Consider the following 22420-nt stretch of genomic DNA (forward strand, 5'->3'; position numbering starts at 1 on the left):
TCATAAAGTGACATTCCTAGCATAGGTTTCATTGTTTTAAAGTAAAATGCTTTATTCTCTTTTTAATCAATGTGTATGTATTAACTTCATTTATGGTCAAGCAGCAGACTCCATATAAACATTATAGGTAATTAAGATGGTAATTAGGAGGAAGACATTGGAAAATATATTTCACAAACTTTTCCCCAAAAAATTAATGTGACAATTTTTTTTTACTTTAATCTCTATTTTTACTGTTTATTTTAATAATATATATTTTAATCACTGCCTTTTATTGTACAGTTTAGTTATTACTGTGAGATTTTAATTGCTTGTTATCTTGTAACGCTGGTTTTGATACACAGAATTCAGAGTTTAAAAGTTGGAATAAATAAAGGAATAGAATTTCACATGGGATCTATTCGTTTAAATTAACAAAGCAGAAGATTCGTTTAGCACTAGAGTAACCATAATCCTTTTAACCATAAAATGAAATTGAAAATCCATGTCCTAACTTTTCCAGAAGTTTCTGCATAGATTTGAGTAATAATATACAATTTTTTATCTGCTACTCAGAATATTACTGTGTTTCTTTAATAAGGCTAAATAACATATCTCAATATTGTTCACCAAAATTTTACAGAATCCTAGGATTTGTCTACTCCAAAATTTGAATAATATTGGTATAGTTGTCAATATAACCACCTTCTAACTTGTACTTGAAACAGTTTTCAGTCAGTAAATTTGAAAATTGTACACATTGTTGAAGTAAACTGTTTCACAGTTAATTCTGCAAATACTATTTCTGTAAGTAGAAATTTGATGGTTATAAAAGCAGAAACGTTTGTGTGTGAGAGACTTAAAACAGTACTATATATCCTAATTGATATGTTTGTATTATGAATGTAAGAAGAGACAGATATACTATTTTGAGTGGCTGTGCTATAATGGAACATCACAGGGATTGGCTTTTTCTTCTAAAAGAGAACCAGGGCCTTGAATGGAATAAGGAATTATTTGGCGGGAGAAAAATGGTTATGAAAATTTATTGACTTTAAACAGTCTTTATGAATTAGTTTTCCATATTTAGAACTTATGGTTATAATCATATACAAGAGTCTGTTTGGCTCAATGGTTAACATTCTGGATTAGGAATTAAATTTGAGCACTAGACGTGCCAGCTGGCTGATTTTGATGCAATTGTGGTGGTCTGGCACTTGAAATGAGACGCAGGGAACCGTCTGAGCAAATGCCAGCCCTGAGAGAACCCAGGTACCAGCTTTTATTAAGAAAGAAATCAAAGTACAGAATCAAAACAATGACCTCAACCTCAGCAGCATTACCTCAACAGGGCCCCAGCAGGGCTGCGGAAAGTCCCATGAGAATATCTAAACACAGAAAGTCCCACGGGAATGGCTCGGCTGGGTACTGTGAACTTTCACCGACATTCCTGGTCTCTCTAAGCTTTGCAGACCCAAACAGGACAAACCACCCATAGCAAAGGCAATGCTGCCCTCACTAGGGGCATTTTTAAATCCCTAGATCTATGCATTAGCTGTACGAAAGACTTACAGAATATGATGAATATGATATATTACCACATTCCCTCCTTTTTTATTTATTCAAAGATAGGGGGTTTTTTAGTGGCATAATACACAGTTCCCTCGCGACTTGATCTCGTACGCTTAAAAGCTGAGGTACACATTTGAAATAGATTAGGAATACATTGAATACAGCAACATAACATAATAAGTATAATAACAATTATTACAACTAATTGAAGCAATAAACGTAACCATGAGCTGTCAGGAAGCCAATCCCATAGCAAAGCCCAAAGTGACTTATTGAAGCCATCTTTTCCTGCTTCGTGTTCAGCTATGCGGTCTTCCATATCATGAACAGTTCTTGTAATGTTAGGCTCATAATTATGTATAAAAACACAACAATGTGAATGAATTAAAGCACAAACTCCTCCTTTAGCAGCTAACATTATGTCTAAAGCATAACGATTTTGTAAAGTAACTTGGCGAATTTCAGACACTTCTTCATTTAACATCTTAATATTCTTAACAGTATCATTGAACATAGCAACAGTAAAATTATTTAAAATATGAATATCTCTATAGTTCATAGCTATTCCCAAAGGTGGGATTGCTGCCCTAGAAATCTGAGTCCACAAATTACCACCCACAGTCAGGCCAGAATCAACTTCTCGATTTCGAATACGCATCCCAATTGGTAAACCCTCTAATTTATAGATGACAGGAATTACAAATCCTATAGTACACACTCCAGACCAATCCTTTGGCCATTGTTGATAGGCAGTGTCCCCACATAACAACCATAACCCATCCGGAAGAGGAAAGTATTTTAAATGCTTATGATAGGTATTGCCGGAGGCTTGACTTTCCCAACTCCACATTAGCCACATCCAAGTACAGAGAACATATGCCCCATGTTGAATATCCGTTCTGCTTGTAACTGTCTGATTAATGCAACAATCCAATTTAGTCCTAAACGCTTTGTCCAAGGAGGATGATGTCTGAATCACTCCATTACATCCATCCACCGTATTATTCCTGGCAACACAAAACATACATCCCCCCTCCAAAGGAATAACCTTCTTACAGAGTGTAGTATTTCCCAGCAAAATAGATTGAGTCCCTACAGGGGGGCGGTAATAACAAACCGAGGCTTTGGTAGTGAAAGTTACCTTTGTTGTGAACAATGTTAGATTCCACTCTTCGGGGTCTGGACCCCAGTGAAGCCAATGTTTAAAATCATTATAATCTAAATTAGCACTGGTTTGCTCATTCAAAGGAACACCATGTAACAAAACTCCACCTTTCCCAGACCCAGGTACATGCATACAAAGCCAACAATTAGTTACATTTAAACTCTTTGCTGCAATCCGAACGTCCTTGATGTAGGAATTTTCCTTCCATAAATTATCTCCAAGGTCTCTAGTCTCTGAGATAATGGCAGCTCTCCGCCTCCGTATTAGAGTCCGTGGAGGCATAAGACGAATGGAAAGAGAGTCTGTGTAAGGTAACTTAGGCAACTCCAATTGACACCTATATTGTCCATAGTCTGAAACAGAAACATTAAACAGAATCAGAGTTGTAGCACAGGCTGAAGATATAATATCCTTGTCAGGTCCCGAATAAAGAATGTCTTGACCCTTATGCCAGGACCAATATGCTGGAAAAATCAAAGGATGCCGCTGTTTGCAGATCAATTTAGTCCGATTCCCCAGAGGAACCTGCTGCATACAAGTTGGCAATCTCAGATAAGCAGTCATCTTTTCCCAGCCTTCACAGCGCCGTGCCTGGATTGCCGGCATCAAGAGAATCAGGAACCACAGGTACGGAATCAGGAACCACAGGAACGCCATCCTGCTCCTCCGAAACCTCCTTCACTGGCACCTGCGAAGGCGCCTGAATGATCAGGCCGAACACATCGACCAGGAACCCAACGAATTTGACCAAGATGTTCTACTGCTGCATAACCACGTCCCCACGTAATCAGCTCAGCGGGAACCCATGCCGGATCCGGAAGAAATCGCACCAACACTCGAGGCCTCACTGCATCTGTAGAAGGGAAGAAAATGCCTGCTGGCCGCACTCGCAGGGGGTTACCAGACAAATTTAAAAATTTAAAGTATACAAAGCAAGATTTAAATGATCTTGAATTGCCGGAAGCCCCAGGAGCTTCCTCCTTTTTATTTAATTTAGCTAATATGTTCTTGAGCGTGCCATTATAACGCTCCACAATAGCTTGTCCTGTGGAATTGTATGGAATCCCAAATTTATGTTCCACGGACCACTGTTTGCAAAACTGATCAAAGACTGTGCTCCGATAAGCCGCACCATTGTCTGTTTTTAAAGTTTGAGGCGTACCAGCAACTGAAAATGTCTTAATGCAATGATTGATGACATGTTTAACCGCTTCACCTCTTTGAGGAGTAGCCATTAGAAATCCTGAATAAGTATCCACAGTCACATGTATATACTTCCAAGGTGCAAATGATGGATACTGAGTAACATCCATTTGCCAAATCATTGAAGGTTTCAACCCCCTGAGGTTGACTCCCATAGGAATAGCCGTGCCCTGTTTTGAACAAGTTGGACATTGTTGAATTATGGCAGCAGCTTCTACAGCAGTAAGCTTGAATTGATGTGCCAATGCTTTAGCATTTTGATGAAAATAACTATGGCTGTCCCATGGCTGGACAGTGAGAACTGAAGTTACAGCACTGTCAGCTTTGGCATTGCCTTGTGATAAAATTCCAGGCAAATTACTATGGCTACGAATATGGGCAACAAAACACACATTCACATGCTGCTCCAAACATCCTTGCAACAACAAAAGCAAACGTAGAATATTAGGTGATATTCCAGGAGACAAATAAGAACCTGCTACAAAGGGTAACAAATTATATACATACAAAGAATCCACTATTAGATTAAAATCCTGATTTTGAAAATTTTGAAAAGCCAAAACTACAGCAGCAAGTTCTGCCTGCTGGGCAGACTTCTGCTCTGATGTCACTTTTGTATGCCAAATTCCAGATTTATCTTTCCAAACACAAACACCAAAAATTTTTTTTCCTCCATCAGTAAAGACTGTAGGAGCATCTGATATACTGATTTAGGTCACACCCTGTCCCATTAATCTCTCATTTTGCTGACTTTGACCCCCTCCAGGAGCCCAACATTGTGCTTTAAAATGTCCAGGCTTCCCACAATTGAAACAAGTTCCTTTATTATTTCCTGCCTGCAGAGCCAGAGCTAAAGTCTCCATGTTAAAAGTCTGACTCCCTACCTTTCTACATGTGTTTATCAAATCAGCGATCTCTCGCTTTCCACTCGCAATAAGTGGATTCAGGATCTTTTTGCAATCTACATTAGCCTGTTCTACCGCTAACTTCAAAAGCAATTCATTCCGGGCAAATTGATTGTCAATTTGCCTTTCAATAGCCACTTTCAATCTGCTAATGAAATTTTCCTAGGGTTCATTGTTCCCTTGTTTGATGTTAGTAAAGGTCTTCTCACCACCTTCGCCGTCAGGGAGAGCCCGTATGGCTTGTAAAATTAACTGTGGGAGAAGAACGAACCCCTCCTCAGGCATTCCATCTCTCTGTTGATTTAAAGCAGCATCCACACCAATTTCTACTGGATTAAGTTGAATCTCCACTCCAAATTCTACCAAATCATCTCCTGATAATTCCCCTCTATCTGTTGCTTCTTGAATAGCTGCAGTAACTGCATCTACTTGAACTCTTAAAGGCAAACTCTTATCTTCTGACAAAGTATTTTCAGTGCCTGACAGTCCTCTGGATTTATCTGGAGGTGCTGTCGGTGGCAATAAACGTACCGCATGGTAAGGCGGCAAACCTTCTTCGGGGGGTGCTAGGAGCGGTTGCTCATGAGTAGCTAATGCATCCATAACCACCCTCCAGGTTAACAAAATTGAAGAAGGGGCACGAGGCTCCTCGTGCAAAAATTTCCCTATCTTTTTCCAGGACTCTACTTTAATACTACCTCCCTCTGGATATGACTGAATATGTTTCCAAACATACTGTAATAAGTCCTCAATTTCTTTCTTTCCTACTTCATGTCCTCTACTATGAACTCCAAACTTAAACCTATTCCAAGTGATCCCTCTCAATTCCCTAATGTGCTCTGTCTGAGCCTTCGAGAGATCTCCCCCCATACTCACGAAAAGAATCTATCTCCATCCAGCGAAGAAGATGAGGGCCCAGTCGACGTCCCGCGCGATGAGTATAGGATGCAGGAAACGTATAGCTTTCAAACTATCACGTCGGAACGTATAGCCTTTCAAACTATCACGTCGGAGTCACCACTTGTGGTGGTCTGGCACTTGAAATGAGACGCAGGGAACCGTCTGAGCAAATGCCAGCCCTGAGAGAACCCAGGTACCAGCTTTTATTAAGAAAGAAATCAAAGTACAGAATCAAAACAATGACCTCAACCTCAGCAGCATTACCTCAACAGGGCCCCAGCAGGGCTGCGGAAAGTCCCATGAGAATATCTAAACACAGAAAGTCCCACGGGAATGGCTCGGCTGGGTACTGTGAACTTTCACTGACATTCCTGGTCTCTCTAAGCTTTGCAGACCCAAACAGGACAAACCACCCATAGCAAAGGCAATGCTGCCCTCACTAGGGGCATTTTTAAATCCCTAGATCTATGCATTAGCTGTACGAAAGACTTACAGAATATGATGAATATGATATATTACCACATGCAATCATGCTTTCTTAGTCCTAGAAAGAAGATAATAAATGACTTCTTAAAATGTTGCCTAGAAATTTGTATGGACTTATTCATGCCAGGAGTCTAAGCTGAGAAAAAATTTCCCCTCCCCCCTCAAAAAAAGAACAGAAAAGTAGTCCTCAATTAGCAGCAAAGTAAATTAACATAATCAAATCACAGCTTCATGCTACATGTGATAGCCCTACATTAGAGAAAGCAATTGTGTATGTGGGTCACTAATGTGATTACACGTACTCAACTTGCAACCACACTTAGGACTAGAATTTCTATTGATAACCAAGGCTGTTATTAAGTCACATCACATCCAATTTTAGGACCTTTCTTGACACAGTTGTTAAGCAAATCTAAGGCTGGACTAGATACAAGGTCCCTTCCAAGTCTCTTATTCTGTTATATTATTCTGTTAAATTATTGCAGTTATTAATTGAATCATATTGTTAAATACCCATTGATTTTGTTTGTCAGAAGCCAGCTGGAAGATGGCAAATGGTGATCACATAACCCTAGGACACTGCAATCATTGTAAATATATGAATGAATGTTGGCAAACATTCAAATTCTGATCATATGACTATGAAAATGCTACAATGGTTAGAAGTGCAAGGGCGGATCATAAGTAACTGTTTTCAATGCATTGTAATTTTGAACATTCACTAAACAAATGAGTGTAAGTTGAAAACTACCTGAATATTTTTACTCAGATAGCCAGTGGAGAATATTTTTTAGGAACAACATAAAAATCCTTTCAACCATTATTATTAAAATATATAAAAATGCAGTTGACAATTGTCAGTCTGGATTCAGACATGGGCAGGAGTAGGTATGCAACCCTGGCCACACATATAGAATGCCTCAGGATTCAGCTATTTCCTCAATTTTAAACTCTATATGAAGCCGCTTGAAGAAATGATCCATTGGTTCTGGGCAGGATACCAGCAGATTGATGTCAATACTGCTGGATCTTGGGCCAAACATGAGATACTGTATAATATATCCTAACCTAGGGTCTGGAAGCAGACAGAAATAGGAGAACCTTTGCCCAGCCTCACCCGATGCACCAAATGCAGTTGTTCCCTCATCAGCTTGTCTGATATTCAGAAGACCATACCTCAGATAATTTGATAAGACATTCTTCTAGTCATCTCTTTGGGCTTCACCAACAGACATCAGGTTCTGGGAGAATATGAGCAATTTTCTCTTCAAAATGCTTCTCAGAAAACATGATAGCAACATGCAGAGAAGTTTTACTTCCTGCTAAATCTTAACATTCATGACTTTATTTTGTTTATTTATTTGGTTTGTCAATTGCTTACAAGATAATAGGTATAAGTAAAAACATAGTTATGAATACATGGATACATTTAAGAAAAATAAAAAAATAAAAGAAACAATAGGACAGGGACGGTAGGCACGTTGGTGCCCTTATGCACGCCTCCAAACTCTTAGTTAAAATAAAGACCTAAATCAATATATATGATGACTGGCATGAGGAAGGTAGAAAAAGCAAAGAACCTTGTTTTGAAATGAATCTTCTAGTCTATTTTAGGAGATTGTGTATGTGTGTATGCATGTATATGTATATATATATATGCTACTACAGGACAAAGAGAAAGCAGTAAGCAGTATATCATGTAGAACATTTGCTACTCAGGCTTCTGTTGCTTGGTTGCTTACAGCAACATCATTCTAAGTACTTTATATCAACATAAATATGATTGATAGGTAGCTGATTTTAAAATAGAAATAGGTCACTGGTAAACAATTGCACTTTCAGAGCTAATGAAACATAATATTAACATGAATGTTAGATTTATTAATATATTTGTAGTAGTAAAACATTCTAATATTCACTGGTGATAAATAAGCACTTGACACACTTAGATAATGTAATCCTATTTAAAATAATTGAACACCATGGCTGATTTACTAAAGCTTTAAGCCATCATTGTCTGATACCAGCTTCTCTGATAATTTTCTTCCCAATTTTTCAGGCTTGATTTTTATGTAGATTTTTATGTAGTTATTTTGGTTTAAAATAAAAATGAACTATTTGTGACATATAGCCCCAGAAAATGTGTTTAATAAAATGTTCAAAGGAGATTTATGGTTTTATAAACAATATTTCTGAGGCGGAGACTGCTGAATTAATTTACTGTTAATTGTGAGCTAAAATATCAAGATATCTAAAATAAATGAATAATAAATACTTTGGATATCTAAGCACCTATTTTTCTCTTTATATAATGCATGAATGGGGAAAAGAGAAAAATGTTACATTTCAAAGATAAATTATGCAAGTTAAGTATATATAAAATTAGTTTTCAGTAACAACATTTAAAAAATTGATAAGTCTTAACATAAATATATTAAAAGTAAACATTCACTTAAATAATTATTAAATATATCTATTAAACTTTTCTATCACAAAATTTGTAAGTAACATACTATTTTAATTATATTTATGATAATATTCATACATTTAGTCACATTCATTCAATTCTAAGATATATTTTCATATGTGAATTGTCAATAATGAAAAAATAATGGCCAATCAAAAATTATATTCAGATCCGTGTTTGAACATTTTCCATCTCTGTTTAACAATGTTGCATTTTTGTTGTTAAATAATATGTATAAAAAGCATTTATCTGTTTGATTTCTTATTAAAATTATATAGTTATTATTTAAAAAGCTGAATATTACTTAAATACTAAATGTTAGGAACTTTGATACTAGACGAAGCTATTTTTATTCTTTTTATGCTATGGTTATTTAACAACAAAGTTTAACATTTTAAAGTTTAGCTATTAAAATATTAATAAAATATTTTAAATTTCTAACTAATAAACTGTTTAGGTTAAAATCCATAGTATAATGAAAGAAAAAGTAAACTCTTAGGCATAAATGCAGGAAACCTAAGAATACTCCCAGATATAACTTAGTTACTTACTGATGTTGGAAAAGTTGACTTGGTGATTAAATCATGTTCTGATGAATTTCCCAATTCAACAAAAATGTTGTTCTTGACCTTAAGGCTACATGAAGCTGATAATAAAAAGGTTATTTTGAATAACTAGACTATTTCTTTACTTAAATGCAAATACTTAAATGTCAAGTTTCCCAATTCATTAATTATCTAGCTATTATTTTATTGATAAGGCTAGATTAATTTTTAAATTGATTTCATTCATTCATTCATACAAAGAAAATGTCTTTGGTACAATTCTGCACTCAGCTGGATTTTAGTGGATTATAAGAAGTCAAAGTCTGAGAGTTTGGTCATTGTCAATGCAGAAATGAAACAAGATAACAGCATGTGGCTATTTTTGAGAATTCTGTTTTGATTTTTTGAATTTTTTCAATTGTATAGGTGCAGGAGACAGCAAAGAAGGCCAATTCTCTAAGGGCTAGTGATGAGATTATCCTGTGCTGAATTGTCTTCTAATTCTAATATCTGTTGTGAAAAATGATTCTGTGATCTGAGAACAAAGATAACAGGATTGTCTATTTACATGATTGGAATTAGCAGGAGAGGTAGGTGGTCTAGAGACTATTTACTATTTATACAAACAGCGACTATCTTAATTAGTAGCACAGTAGGCAGATTACTCATACCATTATATGTTCCATTGGGGTGTGATCAAGTGCAGAAGCCATGTTATTCAGAAACATATGGAATTTTCCTTTCCATTTGAAAATTCATTAGTATGTCTCTTAGCAGTGTTAGGTTAACAGTATTCAGTAAATTCCATTACCTGATTGTATCAGGAACATTATTTTAATACTTCTAGATATGGAGTTTTTTTTTTATTTGCGAAATTTGTAACTGCACATCCAGGAAGAGACAGGTCCGTGGCTGGTCATTAGTTTCTGACTCTATATATTGACTCCTGCTTTCCTTTAGTTTTCATTCTAACTTTCATTGCTTTCATTTTCATTTTTGCTAGAAAAATGAACGTATGAGTAATATATAGAATAATACATAGTATTCCTCAGATTGACAGACTGACAAACCATTTCTGGTTGCATGGATTATCACTCTGTTTTGCAAGTGTTAAGTGTCATAAGGCGTGTATATATAAGTAGTCCGTGTGATTTACAAAATTAATTAATAATCTTTAATATTCCAAATGTAGGCAGAACCAAAACATAAAATTTGTCATAGTTATTTTGATTTAGTGAATTTATTCTGAATTAGTTTTACAAAGAAAAAAAATAGCATTGTATACCTTTTTGCAAGTATTTTGCATCTTTGATTTTCTGAATACATTTAATATGGCTGATTTGAGAACTTAATTCATAACTAAGGCATGCAGCCCCCAAAATACTTATTTACAATTATAGAAACTTCCTCTAAGGATTATTTGTTTTCTTCCAAATTGCTATTATTATTATTATTATTTTATAAACATGTCAGTGTAAAACATAGATTATATCTTATCTCATCAAAAGCATTTTCATATATCTGGAAAAATCTTTTCACAGAATCATTGGATTACAAGATACCAATATTAGGTTTTAGAATGGTGAGCATTACTTTTGCAGTCAGTGTGTTAATTAAGTTCCCTGTAAAATTTCTTAACATGACAGAATATATTAGTAATAATAATTAGTAATTTTCTCCTCCCAAAACAGATTACACTGATATTATTTAGAAGTATAGTAAGTATACACACAATACTTATGTATTTTTACTTTATTTTCAATAAGTTTTAAAATCATGATTACAGTATGAATTTTTCAAGCGTAGAATATGAATTAATGTAATTTAAAGAGAAACATTTGGGAGGGTTACCTCTCTTTCAGAAAACTCCAGACCACTGTAGCCTTTGAGATTTTTCCATGGTATAAAGTCAGTCTAGGAAGAAATAGTGACTACCCTCAGGCCTCCAGAAAATGTGTGTGTGTGTGTCAATGAAACCTTCAGTCTTATAAACAAACCTATTGTGAATTGTTTCATGTCCAGTGTTATCTATAGAGCACAGGTGTCAAACTCACCACATCACTGTCATCACGTGACTTTTGTGACATTTTTCCCATTTGCAGAGCTGGGGTGAGTGTGGTCTGCACGTGACACATCCAGTCCACAGGCCACGAGTTTGTCACCCCTCCATAGAGGAACTTAGGGGGGGTCTAAGTTCCTCTATAAATAACACTAAGTTGAGGGTGGAAGTTGGCTTTCAATAAGTGCTGCAGCCATCTTCAGGGTATAGTGCAACTGTTACCTGGCAATAAATAAATATAATATTTTGTAAGCCATTATGTAACCCACATCTATACCAAGATGCTGAAAACAATATCACTGTGGAAAAAAATCATTTACTAAATTTGGAATGATTTTACAATTTTCTTATTCCAGGAATTTCATCTTTCTTGTTGTCTATATTTGATTTGCCAAATTAATGAATTATACGGTGGTTGGAAAGGCAGGGGGCAATAATCAACCAAAGATTCAATCAACTTTATTTTAGAATAAAAATGATATTTCTTAAAAATGCTGATTGTGGTCAAACTAGCTTTCAGGCTTTATTTGAAATAAAAATTGAAACTATCATTAAAATTTGTCATTCAAATGGAAAATAGATTTTAGGCATTGTGAATATTTTGTTTCTTTTTGGCTTATCTGCTTCTTTTATGCAATTTTAAATAGAATAATACTTTTCATTGAGTATAATTGAAAGCTTTGTTTTATTATGTTGATTTTAGATAAACAGCTTGTAAATTGCAAGAGTTATGAATAGCTTATGATGAATCCAAATGTAGATATATTCCAAAAATTTAACAAGCATGGTTTGACTTTGGGGGGGAGGACAACCAAGAGCCAAACTATGATTAGAAACTATAAAGATTAATATAAAGTGACCCTAGGTTGTGAACAGCACCAGTAAAACTAGCAAAACCATAAGCAAAGATACAAAATAAATGGACAATCTACGCCCTAAGTTATTTTAACCAGTATAGATGCAATATAAATATTACAACAAAACTAATTCACAGGCTCCAAAGCTACTCCAAAGTCTAGGAAAAAGATTTGTCTTCATGTGCAGAAAATCTGTGATAAAAATCTGAATAGGACTGATCTGTTTGTTGGTAATACTCATGGGTGGAACTATTATGTTGCCTGGAATAGAGACATACCATGAGAAGAGTGTGTGCATTGCTATAAGCAAATTCAGCTAGAGGTATGAAATAAATCCAATTGTCTTGCTGGTAAGAAATACAGCAGCTTAAATATTGCAGCAATAGTTGGTTACAGAGGTGGTATTTAGCAGGTTCTGACCAGTTCTGGAGAACTGGTAGCAGGAATTTTGAGTAGGTCGGAATACCACCTCTGACTGGCCCCGCCCCCATCTATTATCTGCATCCTGAGTCCCAGCTGATTGACTGGGTCTTCTTTGGTTGCCCTTCACAGGAGAACAGAGCTGGAAAGCAGGTTAGTGGGGTGGGTAGGGAATGGGATTTTGCAGTATCCTTCCCCTGCCACGCCCACCAAGCCACGCCCACAGAAACTGGTAATAAAATTTTTTGAATTCCACCACTTGTTGGTTAACCTTCTCTATTGGAGGTCAGATGATGGGCAAATGACATATATTTTAATGCTTAATAATTGCAAGCGTACCCTCCAAACTTTGGAAGTACATTGACTTCTCTGTCTTTTATAATATGATTGACCAACCTTCTATACCAGGGGTGTCAAACTGGATTTCTTTGAGGACCTATTCAGCATTGTAGTTCTCCGCAGGCTGCCTGGTGGGGTGGGGGAATAAGGTACAGACACCTCCTGCAGCACCCTGCTGGCCAAAATATGGCACAGGGGGACCCCATATGGTCCCCCATGCCCCATTATTGGCCTGGAAAGCCTCCTTCAGCATCTTGCTGGCCAAAACAGATCTGGCCCATGGGCCTTGAGTTTGACACCCCTGCTTTATACCTAAATACATGGAATAAAAAAAAAAAGAGCATTCTTGAGCTGTTGGAAGACTGCTGTAATGAATGAAATAGGTCAATTTGGTAAATAAATCTACTACTACAATATGGTAGTATAAATCTGCATTAGAGGAAGATCAGTGATGAAATCTACAAAGTAGTGTCGAGCATTTGTGTATGTGTTTAGTGGTTGCAACAAACCAAATTGCTTACCAGGAATTGGTTTTGATCTCCAACAGACATGGAAACTATAATCCTTTCTATCTTAGACTTCTCTTAGAAGTCTATATTGACTTTTAATGATTCCCATGTGTTCTGCTGTCTGTTGTCATGGCACAGCTCTACTCCTTCCTCTCTTAGGAGAAGAGGCACATATACACATCCATTGTACAATAGCACACTCCCACCTTTGTTAAAGGTGAAACAGTATCATGTTGGTCAGTCTTGGGTTTATTTAACCAGGCCCTGCCATATACATTCTCTTCTGGAATGCCTTAATCCAATCAAAAAGATCATCTAACTTCCTTTCTGCTCTCAGCCTTTTGTGTTAATCTGCCTTACTGTGGAATCAAAAGTTGCTTGGCTGCAGGAATGGGATCCGACTGGTATAACTACCAGTTCTGTCATTCTGTGTCGTGCGTTTATGCATGAGTCGCGCGAGCACAATTTATGACCTCTGTCCAGACAGCTGAGCAGTGCTGTGTGCAAGTGTGCAGCGGTTGGAAAAGCTCTTTTTTCCTGCTTTTTTAACCGCAGCTGTGTCACACAAAGCAGCTGCAGTTGAAAATGCAGGAAATGAAGGTAAGGTAAGAGCCGGCGGGGAGGGGAACAGCAGCAGATATAGAACCGGTTCGATGCCTGCTGCTCTTCAGAATTACCGGTTCTAGAGAGGTGGACAGAACCGGTAGAATCCCACCCCTGCTTGGCTGTAGTATCGATGATGGGGGCGTGGGGCATGATTGGAAATCTCTTACTCTGGCTTGCCTTAGAGAGTGAAAACTTGCCCTGGGAGTCTGCAATAAATGAAATGTAAAAGTAAAAGAAAATTGTATGCATCTAATTTGCCAGGATAGGAAAGCTGTGATGTTTGTCTAAATTTTTATGCTCAGTATGGATTTGTATATAGTAAGTGGGTGGGTGGGCTGCTCCTTCCAGCAGGTGTTTCCATTGTTGTAAGGCATTTTTTTTGCTACCAATAGCATAATTTCTCTCTGCTTTGTACAATGCTCTTGAGTAAAATGCACATGGAAGTAGATCATCTCCGTCATCCTTCTCTGCTTGGAATAGGACTGCTCCTATCACCATATCTGATATGTCTGTTTTCACTAAAAGGAATCAGGGTGGCAGAGGAGTGGTTAAGAAGTTGTGGAAACTTTGAATACAACCTTTAGTCTGGTTATTTGTAAACTGTTTTTTCTAGATTTATGAACATATTTGCAGACATTTTAGATAAATATGTTGTTATCTATTTGGGTGACAACTTGTTTTATTTAGATGTTTTCTCCTTGCATGTAACCCATGTCAGAAATGTATTACAAAAATTATAAGACAAAATTATGAGCTTTTTGGTATATTAGAAAAATGCACTTTTGATCTGACTTAACTGGACTATTTAGGTTATAGAATATTCCCAGAAGGCATACTGATGAAGCCAGCAAAAGTTCAGTGTATTCTATTATTGATACCCCTCATCCCACTCCATCCCAGACATGGAGTCTTTACAAATGATAAAACCTAATATCTAATAGAAACAATAGATATGATTGATCCAAAAGTCAAGAAATTAGATATAGTATCTCCCAGTTAATAGTATAACCAGAATATAAATATAAACCATATTGATAAAATTTGAACAAGCTTTCTTAACAACATTATATAATTATCAAGAATAGCCTTAATGTCATTGGCATACATGGAAAAAAACTAATTTAGTTGAGTACTGCCCCTATCACTAATGTCTAAAAGAAGATAATGGTTCAAAAATGAAATACAAAATTGGAGACAATACTAATCTTATTCAGTAGATTGAGACACAAATACATTGGTAATAACTCAAGTCACAGGATGAAAATACCACCTGGTAATCAATTGATAATGGAAAGCGATTATCTGAAAATACATTTTGTAAATTGAATCTGATCCATATCAAAATACCTTTTCTACATCCAACAAAATATGAACAAGTGGTACTAATTTATCTGCAGCTATATCCATAATATTAACCACCTGGTAAATATTGTAAAAATTAATCAGGTTTTTTTGGACTTCTGGGGACAGCAATGGCAGAAGGAACATGGCCCAGAGAAGAAAAATATTTCATTATTCTAATAAGAAGAGATCCATCAATATAATGGAGCAATATTTGACTACAGAAGAAATTAAGCCTGTTTGAGAACAATGTACTCATAAAATACAAGATTGTTTGAAACTATAACAGAGACTATAGAAGAATACCAGATTTGTATAAAGCTGACTGATTTAAATATGGATTTGGAGTTTAAAAAACTTCTAGATTACCAAAGAGATATGGAAAAAGATGCTGTGGATCAGAAAATGGACTTAAAATGGCAGATCGTAAGTGATATGGAAAAAGATGCCAAAATGGAATTACAAATGAAAACAAATTTCTTAATAATTAAAGGGGACATACAAATAATATGAGATACAGATTAACAGAGTTGGAAGGGATCTCAGAAGAGTGATATAGAAAAGCTTCCTATTTTGGATTTACAAAGTGAATTTGTGAAACCAATAAAACTGTTTCATAAAGAAGACAAAATGATAAGAAATCAACTTGTGGGACATTATTTAATTTTAAAAAGATCAAGCTTTTTAAAAACAGACAGAAGTTCTGCAAAGTGAACTTATTCAATCAGAGTTAATGTATATATATGTTGTGGTTTCTTAAGGCTCTGAGATCTCTTTTTGACCAGGACAGAATGACGCAGATCTGTTTATAAGTGGGCAGAGATTTCTTTTGCTTGCTTGCTTTCTTAGATAAAGTGATCAATTGAATTACAAAACTGTTTTTTTTGTAAGGCTAATGCAAATATATATGTGTGTGCCTATGTGTGCCTGTGTGTGTGTGTTTTACCATTTCTAGTAGCTCTTAATAGATTTTTGCCAGTTTGGATTAAATGATGAGTTTTTACAATTTGATTATTGATAAGGAATAAGATATAGGAAGAAAATATGAATTTCTGAAATTGAAATACTAGAGAAGGTGTTAAGTTGCTGAAAATGTTTATACTTGTCTGAAGAATGCAGGGAATTATCTTTTATATGTCTTCTTTTTTTCCTGTATCTTTGGACTTTTCTTTTTTATATTGCCCTTAGTCTTTTACCTTTGTATTTTTAAATATTAATAAAGTTGTTATAAAAAGATTTTATTTTTTTATAAATCCAGTTAACCTAGGTGCTTTGAAGATGGTATTTTCTGTTGTTAATGTTGCAGTTAATATTTAACATAGATATTGCTCTCTATATATATACTATTTTAGTATATAGATATTGGCCTATAGCTTCCATATCTTCTAGATTCTTTCTGTCAGATTTTAATATTAGTGCAATACAGTCCTCATAAAATAATGAAGGAAATATTGAGATACTGAATGATTGATTCAAAACTGACATCTAACCATATAAATGCCCCAGTAGATCAATAAAAATTCAACATGAAATCCATCACTTTATCTGATTTTACCATTTGCAGTGTGATCTTTAATAATGTGATTGTTGATGTATTGTATCATTATGATGCAGATTGGAATATGAGTTGATGAATAGCTCATGGAATACCATACATTTTTGTATCCTCAAAAGGAACATAGAGATTGTTAAATCTGGGCGGTGGGTCCCAAGGAGAGACGAGACTCGAAATAGTGACAACAGCTCTTTATTAGGAAACCAGATACCGAGACAAAAACTCCCAGCCGAGGCAGCTCCTTTTATAGAGCTGGCTGCGGCTAGGCAGCCTATGACATGCATTTGAGCTTGCCGCGCTTGGTTTTACCCAATCACGGCAGCCGAATAAGAACCAATCAGAACGCTTAGTTTTGTCCAATCACGGCCCGGCTTTTCCGGACCAATAGGAATGCAGGCCTACAAGCCTGCTAGTATGGAACAGAGATCAAATGACAACTCATGCGTGACATCACCACATAAATGCTACAATATGCATCTGGCATATAAATAATGCAAGTATGTCATGTATGATGTCATCATCTGAGTATCATCAGTTTGCTGCAGAACACATTATCTCTAATGGTATTACCAATATCAACTCAGTAGTTCCAACTGTTTCCAGCTGTATACAAGGATGCAAAAAAAAAAAAAAGATATCTGTGCCTGAATCTCACTGTCAAAGCCTCCAGACCTTATGTCTCATCCTTCTGTGAATAAAGGTAGAATCACAGCAAATTACTATTCCATCCCATCATCCAGTGATAGCAAAGCTTTGCTTAATGCAGTACATATTCAACATATGGACATGCATGTGTTCAGACTTAGACAGAAAAAATGCTTCAGATACTACCTGGACGCTTTCATTGTACTTCTCAGCAGCATTTTAATAAAACTGTGCCTTATCCTTGCATGGTATCTCTGAAGTTTCTTCTAGGATAATTCAATTTAAATTCAAGGATCTCCAAAGCAGGTTTCAATAAATTTGAAACTATTTTAAATTTGTTATTTAAAATAATAAATTGCCTTTTAAAAATATTTGTAAAAGAAGTTGGTTTAGAACAGAGCTGTCAAATCCGTGAGCAGGATGTGTCACGTGCTGCCCACGCCCAGCTTAGCGAAGGGGGAAAAAGTCACGATATGTCACGTGACACACGTTTGACACCCTGGATTTAGAAGAAGCTGAATATGGCTAGATATTTAAGTGAAATGGGTTTAGTTGCACTGGTTGATTATCATTTTGGGGGGAGAGAGAAGGAGTGCTATGTTGTCAATTTTTATGGATTTTTCAGTGAATTTTGATAATCATAGGATATTGTATTAATGGTTGAGAATTGGATTCACAGTCTTATATTGTCTCAAGGTTACTATTAGGGAATAATAGTTGAGAACCTCATGGTGTTTACATTTTTAATTCCATGGGATCTTTTATTTTATTTTTTCCCTTGTGATCAATTATTACATGATATTCCTGGAAATAGTCATTCAGAGATTTGAAGTTCAGTGAAATCAATATGCTCATAACATGTAACTTCATTTCATGTTTCCATCTGTATCAGGACTCATAATTAAGGTGTTTCATAGTTAAATGGACTAGTAATGTAGGTAGTAATGGACTAGAGGAAAGCTAATAAACGGAAACTGATTACAGATAAGACGGAGATGCTATGTTTAGGTGGCTCTCAGTTTGAGAATTAGGAGAACAGACGTTTGTAACTGAAATTTCACTCCCTTCAAAGCAATAGACGTGTGTTTGAGGCTTTTACTTGATTAAAGGTTGTAGTGGAAATAGGTGGCATTGTAGCACAAAGAGCCTAATAGACTAGGATAACTTAGCCTCATGTTTCATGACTTAAATCATCTGCTGATTAGATTACTGCAGTGTACTTTCTATGTTACTATTCTTGCATTTTTCAACTTTTTTCTAGTTTCACAAACTCACTGTTTTGTATGTATATGATTATGTATATGATATGTTTATTAATTTAAAAAAAATAGAAATGGAAATGCTTAATTTTTACAGATAAAAAGTTATGGTGGGCAGACCATAACTTAGGCCAACTGGGTACCTGCAATAAAAAAGATGGAAGGAATCCTACAGTTTTGCGAAACAAAACTTCAGGAGTTGTACATATGAAAGTGTATGACAAAGCAGGACAGAAAGGTAAACCACACGTTAAGATTTTGAATAATTAAATACATAAATCCATAAATCCTTAGAAATCTCTTTATCGAGCAATATACTTCAGCTACTATGAACTAAAGTGATTTTTTACTAGTTTCTTCTTTTTCCATAGTTATCTGTGCCCCCCAGAAATTTCCTAATCGTTGGAAAACTCTAAGACATTAAGTGGTAATGATAGAGAACTACTGGAAGATCAAAACAAAACAAAACAAAACAATTACCTACTTTTCTATAATAATTATCTTTATAGCTCGGGGTTTCTGTTGATAAAAGTGCTCTATGCATTCATGAACATTTTTGCTTTGGAGCAACTGAAAGAGAATATACTGTGTTTTATTAATATTGCTTTGTAGAATGATATTGGTTGATGTTAACTTCAGTGTCTTAATTAAAACTAAAGACATCATTGCTTAGTTTATTATCTATCTTAAAGTATCTTCAATATATATTCTTTGTTATATATTCTTTGTAACTTATCCCCGTTGTTCAGTTTTCTTTGTTAAAGTCAGAGCTTCTTGCTCTGAGTTTGGAAATAATGGTAGTCTATTCATGTCTTTATATGTTGATTAGTAAGAAAAAATTGAGGCGTTTACATCATAATCCAATCTTTGAATGAGTGAATCAGGGAAGCTTTAAAATCTCTCCATACTATCAAAACCTAAAACCTTGAATGCAATGACATTCAGGCTTCAGCTGACAAGTTGGGACTAAAATCAATTAGGCAAACTCATAAGAACTCAATAACTAGTGACAAGTATTTTTGTTTATTAATTTTTTTCATCTACTTGGCTGCCTGCCTCACACTGGGATTCTACTAGGCTTTAGCAAAAGATGTTAATCAAAATGTGTACTTTTCCCATTAAAAAAAAAAAGCCTTTTTAAAGCTAACTTTATTATTCTATGGGCAACTGCTTAAAGCAATTTCAGAATTCCTAAAGGTGGGCAAGTGGTAATTTGCTATCTTTACTTCCAAACAGAAAGGTACATCATGCATACACCCTATGTTACAGAGCAGATGACCTATTTTTATGAATTCAATATGAAACTAATTAGTAAAGTCCAAGAGTGTGATTCTACTAGTTCGCACCTATTCACTAGAACCAGTTGTTAACATTCTAAGCAGTTCAGAGAACCGATTGTTAGAAGAAATGACTGGCCTAATCCTGTAAGGAAGGCAGATAGGAAACATTCTGGTGTTGCTTACAGAAACTGCCTCTCCGTTCAGCCTTATTACATTCTTGGCTGGACTAGACTTCCTGTCTCTGGAACTTCTCTGGAGTTTTTCTCCCCTCCTTTGCTGGTACTTTGCTTGTGTGGAATGACCATTCAAAGTTACAATGCCACTGAAAAAAGTGACTTATGACAATTTTTCACACTTACAACTGTTGCAGCATCCCCACAGTCATGAGAGCCAGGTGAGGAGATGCGTGCCTCGATGTGAGTGATATTGAGTTGGCCATGCCCAGCCAATAACATGACCACCAAGCGACGCCCACCAACTAAGCCATGCCCACAGAACCAGTTGTTAAACAATTTGAATCCCACCCCTGGTAAAGTCTACTTAAAAATGAGTTTGATTTCTGCTCACTACACAACTGTACTTACAGCTAAGGTGTTCCCTGTTCCCAAATACTGATCATACACAACCCTGCTTAGCTTTCAAATCCAGACAATATTCATCAGTTGTTTCTACCTACTAAGATATAAATATAATTTTCAGTACCTTATAAACATTTTGTAAAGCTTCATTGTTTCTGTATTTTTAATAGGTAGCAATTCTTGTCAGATCAATAATGGAGGATGTTCCCAACTTTGCTTACCAACTTCAGAATCCACTCGAACATGCTTATGCACTGTAGGTTATAATCTTCAGAAAAACCGCATGACATGTCAAGGTATAATCATTTATTTATTTTCAAGGGCTAAGTAAAACAAATCAAAATACAAATTTAATAATCCCCAAAGTCAATTGTATTATTGGTAGCAGAAGAAAATAATATCTTGCTCTGAGTCTTATGATTGTGTTTCCTGGAGGTTGGGTAGGTTTTTTAAAAAAGATTTGATTTTTTTATTAATTTTGTTGCTGAGTTTGTGTAATAAATATCTATAGTAATTGATACAATCTGCCCACAAAATGTAAACATTCAAGGCATCAAAAATAGGGATAAACAAGGTTTTTTATCTGTATTGTATTTTATTGAGATACATATTGACAGATGTAAAAGCAGGGAATTTGCACAATCGTTTGTGGGTACTAAAATCGTTATACAAAATAGTTGTAAAATCAAATAATTGATTTCAGTTTACTGATCATAAAATAAATAAAAACCTAATCAATTTTCAAATGATATCCCTAGGACAGGTTCTTAATTAAAATTAACTTGATGATTTGAACATCAATTTTCAGACTACTTGCAAAAAATGTTGACATAATCATGGTTAGAAGCTTACAGTCTCAGTTCAATCACTGAAGTCCAAATTTAGCAGAAGTATGTGTCAGTAGACTCAAGCTTCTTAAAAGTATCTTTAGATAGATACAGATTACAGTTCCAAAAAGATGTAATAAAATGTCACGTGGGTCATGTGATCATCATTTGTAAACTTCCCAACTGTTTTCTGACAAACAAAGGTCAATGGGAGAAGTTAGTTTCTCTTAAAGGCTTAACAACTATGGCAAATAAGATTGTAAAATGGGGCAAAATGGAAGCAGTGGAAATTTTGAGCTCAGTTGTGGTCGTAGGTTGAGGACTACCTGTACTAGCTTTTAATACGATTCTGGTTATTCTACATTGATTTTTCTATTTTCTTTCTTGATGATCCCTCCCACTTCATCATAATACAACTGATTAAGAGCCAGAAGTTTGTCTTTTGTCTTCAGATATCTGGTTAATTTTATAACTGCTTATGATGATAACTATTGTTAACATTTTGAAATATTTTTTTCTCTAGGTATAGAGTCATTTCTCTTATATTCTATTCATGAAGGAATCAGGGGAATCCCTCTTGATCCAAATGACAAAACAGATGCATTAATGCCTATAACAGGAACATCTTTTGCTGTTGGTATAGACTTTCATGCAGGTAAATAAACATTTTCCTTATAAAAGCCTTATAATTTTGGAAGTCTCAAAGTTACATAGGATTACTATTCTTCGTTCTCAGTAACACAGATCTATATTAAGAAAAACAGCTGCAAAAATGTAAAAAGAAATGCATATGATGTACACTGATTTTCAGTAAGTATTGTACCCAAACATTTACAAATGGGAAAAGAGCAAAGATGAATTGTAGAAAAAAATGTCATTTCAAACTAAGAGATCAAAGCATGCCCAATAAATAAGATATTGTT

The 22420-nt window shown here is 35.4% G+C and overlaps 1 protein-coding gene across 1 annotated transcript in view; it reads left to right on the top strand.

Moving 5' to 3' along the window:
• LRP1B (LDL receptor related protein 1B) overlaps positions 1 to 22420 on the top strand; it is a 283941-nt gene that overhangs the window by 89832 nt on the left and 171689 nt on the right. Inside the window, exons 20-22 of the mRNA XM_087925463.1 lie at positions 18910 to 19050; positions 20841 to 20966; positions 22021 to 22152. Coding sequence (XP_087781589.1) covers positions 18910 to 19050; positions 20841 to 20966; positions 22021 to 22152 — 399 coding nt within the window. The remainder of the gene's footprint in view (positions 1 to 18909; positions 19051 to 20840; positions 20967 to 22020; positions 22153 to 22420) is intronic.

Source organism: Pseudonaja textilis, chromosome 1 (assembly GCF_049901715.1).
Source record: "Pseudonaja textilis isolate UNSWEBS1 chromosome 1, rPseTex1.2, whole genome shotgun sequence".
Taxonomy (NCBI): domain Eukaryota; kingdom Metazoa; phylum Chordata; class Lepidosauria; order Squamata; family Elapidae; genus Pseudonaja; species Pseudonaja textilis.